This window comes from Anas platyrhynchos, chromosome 4, assembly GCF_047663525.1.
Source record: "Anas platyrhynchos isolate ZD024472 breed Pekin duck chromosome 4, IASCAAS_PekinDuck_T2T, whole genome shotgun sequence".
Lineage (NCBI taxonomy): Eukaryota > Metazoa > Chordata > Aves > Anseriformes > Anatidae > Anas > Anas platyrhynchos.
This window is the reverse complement of record NC_092590.1, coordinates 46690705-46697058: the sequence shown is the minus strand read 5'-3', so window position 1 is coordinate 46697058 and position 6354 is coordinate 46690705. Positions and strand designations below refer to the sequence as shown.

At 42.5% G+C, this 6354-nt stretch overlaps 1 protein-coding gene across 1 annotated transcript; it reads left to right on the top strand.

The window, feature by feature from the left end:
• The first annotated feature begins 1201 nt into the window (after window positions 1–1201).
• EXOSC9 (exosome component 9) lies at window positions 1202–6004 on the top strand. Its single transcript, XM_027456877.3, has 12 exons — window positions 1202–1385; window positions 1549–1643; window positions 1819–1938; window positions 2041–2143; window positions 2582–2719; window positions 3138–3220; window positions 3498–3630; window positions 4025–4113; window positions 4307–4453; window positions 4663–4844; window positions 5144–5222; window positions 5759–6004. The coding sequence occupies exons 1-12, from the start codon at window positions 1320–1322 to the stop codon at window positions 5838–5840; spliced, it is 1317 nt and encodes a 438-aa protein (XP_027312678.2). The 5' UTR covers window positions 1202–1319; the 3' UTR covers window positions 5841–6004.
• Window positions 6005–6354: the final 350 nt, after the last annotated feature.

Below are 6354 nucleotides of genomic sequence, written 5' to 3'. Positions count from 1 at the left end.
AATACTTCTTCCATACAACTGAAGTGAAACTTGTAGTGAACTTCTGTGAAAGCATTACAAAGCCTTCAGTAAAACAAAGGAAAAGTATCGGTATGATGCAAAAGGATTTACAGTAATACACTGGGCAAAAAGTTTAAATTAGACATTTGAAATGCAAAGCTTACAGTTTGCATCTCACTTCTTTAAGACTCTCTTTTTGGTTATTCAACTTACATATTTACCAAAGTTTGACCACCAGTGTTTATCAAGCTTTATTTTACACATTGTATCTTCCTGCTAATTATAAATGAAATTACTCCAAATATACTTTTACCTTCAGTGATTTAGAAACTCTACTTGTATATGAGTTTTCCAACTGTACATAAGTCAAAATTAACTCTTGCAAAATAATTTCCTTCTTATCACATCTTAAGGGATTGCAAGCCACTAGTACCTAACATTTCCTTTTCATGTAAAAAGTTGTTTCAGCCAAAGCACAGCAGGGTTTAGAGCTATGAATATGAAGCAAACTTGGTCCTAGAGCAGTGTTCTCCCTCAGCAATGGCAAAACTGCCAGAATTTAACCCCAAGACTTCACTAATGAACATCATCACTAAATTTAAGCAATGAAAAAAGCAGACGCAGAATTTTCCACCTAAGGCCTGCTGTTCAAGGCAGATATCTGGTCGGCCATATAGCAGCAGTGAGAGAGAATCTGGCTCCAGAAGTTACTGTGTTTGTGGCTACAGGAGAAGTCGCCAGTGTTAAATCACTTTGTTCCTTAGTGTTGCTTCCTATGTGGTACCATTTAGAAAAAATACTTATAATACTTAATACTTAGACCAAGCAAGGTGGTCTGTATAATCTCATGTCAGTATTCTCTTATATTTTTGAATATTCTCTTATATTTTTGACTAAATATTTTTGAAGTTATTGAAATACACAGAAATACAAAACTAGCACGGAGGATCTGGCAGCGCTTGTCCTCGCTCACACAAACTTGAAGCTTCTGAGGTGTGCCTCGCTTTTTAGTTTGCCTAGAGCTTTGCGTGTCAACAAGGTTTGAACAAGAAGTGTAATTTAGACATTTCAACCATTTTGGGTGAGAAAAGACGGATCGCGGGTGCACCTCAGCCCCGCCTGAGGCGCGGGCGGGACGGGGACGCGCTGGCCCCTAGGGGGCGCCAGGCGGCTGCAGCCCGCCCAATGCCGCCCCCCCATAACGGTCGCCGCGCGCTGATGACGCTGAGGCGCTGCGCCGCCAACGGCCGCGCTTCACGACCCAACGGCCGGGCCTCGCCACCAACGGCCGCGCCTCACGACCCAACGGCCGCTCCGCCATGAGGGAGACGCCGCTGTCCAACTGCGAGCGGCGCTTCCTGCTGCGCGCCGTGCGGGAGGGCAAGGTGGGGGCCGCCCGCTCTCATCCCTACCCCTGCCCCTGCCCCTTCACGCCGCCCCGGGGCCGGCCGCCCCCGCGGTAACCGGCCCCCGCCATGTCTGTCTGTCTGTGTGTCTGTGTGACCCCCTGTCCGTCTGTGTGTCTCTCTGTGTGTCCGTTCCCCACAGCGGCTGGACGGGCGGCAGTGCTACGACTACCGGAACGTGCGCATCTCCTTCGGGCCCGACCGCGGCTGCTGCGTGGTGGAGCTGGGCAGGACCAGGTGGCTGCGGCCTCCCAGAGAGGCACCGCGGGGAACGGGGGGTTGGGGTTAGGGGTAGGCCATAAATTACAAATAATTTATATCATACGGGTGGATAACGAGTCTAATTTCATATCCCTTTATGCAGAAATCTTCTGCCTAATTCTGTAGCTTAGTGGTTTGTTGCCCTCCGCAGGGTTCTTGGCCAAGTATCATGTGAACTTGTGCCCCCAAAGCCGAATCGGGCTACAGAAGGGATACTGTTCTTTAACCTCGAGCTGTCGCCCATGGCCGCGCCTGGTTTTGAGCCTGGCAGGTATGTAGCTTTCTTAAAAAGACTTATAAAAGGGCCACTGTTTAGAATCATGTAAGTGTGCAGAATAATTATATTCAGTTTGGGTTAATTTTGTTTTAACAGGCAGTCTGAGTTGCTGGTGAAACTGAACAGATTGATAGAGCGATGCCTGAGAAATTCCAAATGTATAGATACTGAATCTCTCTGCGTTGTTGCTGGTGAAAAGGTATGAAAAACTAAACTTCAAATGGTTTTAAACTAAAGGGTGTGTATAGTCAGTTTTTCAGGTGGTCTGTTTTGTTTCAAAAAACACAAATTAAGACCTCAGGAGGACCCATCTGACTGTAGGTATTTTTAACTTACAGATCTATATAGACTTTTTGAAATAATTGGGATCCTCCACACTTGAATATTTCTTTGCAAAACAAATCTTAAGTCGTACTTAACTGTTGTGTATCGTGTCAAATTAACCATGTTTTCAATCTAGCACGCTTGGTGTCTTGCATATACCAAGCTTTTTCATCCTAATTTCTCAAGGAAAGACACAAAGAATATACATTGGTCCTTTTTATGATTCAAAGACAGAAAGTGTCTTGAAAAGCAATAGCTTCTCCGGAATCACATTTACTCATTACCAAGCAGTTACGTCTGTTTTTTTTCTCAGGTTTGGCAAATCCGTGTGGACCTGCACCTGTTAAATCATGATGGTAACATCATTGATGCTGCTAGCATAGCAGCAATAGTAGCCCTGTGTCATTTTCGCAGACCAGATGTCTCTGTGCAAGGAGAGGAAGTGACAGTGGTAAGTCGTACTAGATGCTGGTATAGTATCTCGGGTAGCTGTTCCGTTCTGTCTGAAAGGAAGGAATTAAAGGTTTATGTAAGCAGATAAACTCCAGGATACATAGAGTTTGGGAGTGCATGTGTTCCTATTCAAAATGTAAAAGGGTAGTAAGCAAGCCCGCTGAGTGTAAAACTATATCAACTTCAATTTAGGGCAACATTAATTGTAAAAAAATTGTGATGAGTGTGCTGAATTTGCCTACGTAGGTAGTAAACAGGATTATACAAGAAGAGCAATAAGATTGTTAATATTTAGATGATGAATGTTTGCCTTTTTTCTTGCTTGTTATATCTTTAAATACCTCTTGTGCAATACATCATTTTAAAACCAAATGAATTTTGTAAATAATTGTCCTCTGGGATAATTCTTTTCCAAGTACTCTCCTGAGGAGCGTGATCCTGTCCCCTTGAGTATCCACCACATGCCTATTTGCGTCAGTTTTGCCTTCTTCCAGCAGGGGTAAGGTGATTTTTTTTCTTAAGTCCTTATTGACAGAAACAACTTATCGCCAGTTCTGCAGAATTAATTTTAAACATAGAGATTTGTAGAAAAAAAAGGCGACTCGACAGATTTCTTAAAGAATTTTATCAAAAGTGAGGAGCCACAGACATACATATGTGTACTGTGTAGTGCTGGTAGCCAGCTGCTTTCACAGGTGATAAGAACACTTTCTTGGGGGAGTCAAACTCAGCTTCAAACTTATCTTGTTGTGTTATATTTAAAACTTTGATTCTAGCACATATTTGTTGGTGGATCCAAGCGAACGAGAAGAACGTGTAATGGACGGCCTCCTTGTAATTGCCATGAATAAACATCGTGAAATTTGTACCATCCAGTCCAGTGGAGGGATTATGCTAGTGATGGATCAGGTAAATCTTTTCCTTGACCGATCTTTGTCTCTGGTATAAACTGCTTCCTGGCTTGTAATCTTGATATTGCAATATCCTTAATATTTTGAAGCTAAGGAAACAGTTAGCTGTCAGATTTCACTGGAAGACATCAAGTATTTTTAGACCCAGTGGAAGAGCGTGCTACTGTGCATCTGTGCTGAAGAACAGATGTAGGTAGAAAAGGCCATTGCTTGTTCAGACAGCAATATTTTTCCCTGTGATTTGACTGTTGGAGGCTGGATCACCTCATCGTGTATCCGGTCCCTTTTACTTAGATACCTAATTTTAAGTGTTACTCCTGTGATCTGTCCTACAGCTCTAGTTAAAAATACTGTGCTTTCATCATTGTAAACTGTTGTTGTGCATGTAACAGGTTCTGAGATGCAGTAAAATAACAGCTGTTAAGGTTGCAGAAATAACAGAACTAATTCAGAAAGCCTTGGAGAACGACCAGAAAGTTAGGTGAGTGCTTTGGGAAGGGATGGACCAGCGTTTAAGAAATACGCTAAAAATTGATGCTAACTTGTAAAACAATCAGCAAATTGTGTTTCTTTGTAATTGTTTTAAAGAGCAAGTATTTGTATATTTGAACTCTGAGAGAAAACATTCATAAATGTGAAATAACCTTGAAATAATGTCTGTTGTTATTGACTAGGAAAGAAGGTGGGAAGTTTGGCTTTGCAGAATCTATACCAAACCAAAAGATCACTGCCTTCAAAATGGAAAGTGCTGCTGTAGACACCAACAACGTGGAAGAACAAGCAGAAGAAATCATAACTAAAGCTGACCCTCCTTCAGAAGTGTATGTTTTCTGTTTCTTGTCTGGGGAAAAAAGGAGGCTTCCCCCTCCCCGTGTTAGTCCCACTAGCAGCTAAATGCCCAAGATGTATCCCAGCTCAGGGTAGCCATATAGCCATCAGAGGGAATCTCAATATCTTATTGGTTTTGGTTCTAACTGCTTTTAGGTAACTTAATTCTTAGTATCTCCAAAATTTTTCTTAACTATTGCAGTTTTGCCACACCAATATTGCACGCTCCTGGGACAGCCCAAATTGGGGAAGGAATAGAGAACTCCTGGGAAGACCTTGAAGAATCGGAGAGGGAAGAGGAAGAGGAGGGTGAAGGTGAGGCTGACACTTCTGAGTGCCAGAGAATGGAAACGGAGGACACAAGTACGATAAGCAAAGCTAAGGGTGAGTATTTATTTGTCGCAATACTGCATACACTTACAACACTACTTTGTTAATAGTCTAGAATTAGAAAGTGCAAGATGTCTCTCTTGTAGTTCTGAGAGTTGGGCTACTTTGACTTCACCTGGACAGGTCTTGTTTTCTTCAAAAGAAACTTGTTTTCTTTACCTATAGCAAGACTGCTGGGTTAAGCACTAGCAATTGTGAGCCTGCTTTTCCCATTTCAATATCCTTTTAGAAATGCTGTGATTATTAGCTATGGGACTTTTTACAGAAACTGATCTTTTTTTTCCCCCTTCCAGATGAACCTATTGTGCTGTCTGACAGTGAAGAGGAAGAAGTTGTCATCCTGGAACCACAGGAAGTACCAAACAAAACAAGGTAACCATCATGTGAGATTAAGAGGGGGAAGGAGCTGGTAAGGAATGCCGGACAGCAGAACGCTGACAGTCTGTGCTGAGAACTTTGGCAAGGCCAGGAAGGGTCTCAGTTGTTCAAGGGGATTATATAGCAGGGTGAGGAGCTTTAAGTCGGGGCTAGTTTGTTCCCCTCTTGGAGGCCAGTCACCCAGCTGACCTGCAGCTGTTTGAGGTAGTCACATCTCTGTAACTGATGTTAATTCCTCCAAAGAGAATGGGAGTGTACATGTGGATTTGATTCAGCTGCTCCTTACAGGTGTTGTAGAGACTTTACAGGCTGTGCTACGGCTAACTTACAATTGTATCTCTGAGAAGTTAGTTTTACTGCTGTATCTCTACTCTAGCCTAAACCTTCACTTGTATTTAGAACATTTTCTAGGAAGTGTTCAAACTTTGCACTGAGCATGGTGAGTGGTTGCACGGTTACAGATGCTCAACCCGTGTTCTTTTGAAATAAAACAATGCATTTATTTGATTAAAAATGTTGTTTGCTCACAGAACACAGACCACCTCGAAACAAGAAAATACAAGTAAGAAAACATTTAACAAAAGGAGGAGAAAGAAGAGAGCTGCTCGTTAAAGTCATCTCTCCTTCAGTAATGTATAATAAATAATCTCGTTTATTACTGAACTTATTTTTGTAGATAATCAATCTCTCCCTCCCCCCCCCAGTCTGGTCCTGCTTCTATGTCTATTTTATAAACTTACTGTATGCAGGTTAAAATAAAGTCTCTGGAAGTGAAATTCTTTGGTAACTGCAGTACAGAACACCCAGGTCCCAGGTGTACGATGCATAGTGTTCTGCACAAAACAGCCTCAGCAACTACTGAATTCTGAAATGAGCTGTAGCTAGTTGAGAGTTCTGTTGGTAAAAGGAATTACAGTTCTGGTTCAATGCCCTGAAGAGCTACTTTGGATTATGATAGGTGTTAACGCAGTGTGGAACGGTCTTCATATGGGGGAAGTGGTGTGCTGTGCCTGTGACCTTTCCCTGGTTACTCCATACCTTAAGGCTTTGTACAAAAAGCAGCAGAAACGCAAGTGCTTGACAGCATAGGACATCTGGCCAAATCCCAGGAGGTTGGCAATGCTTT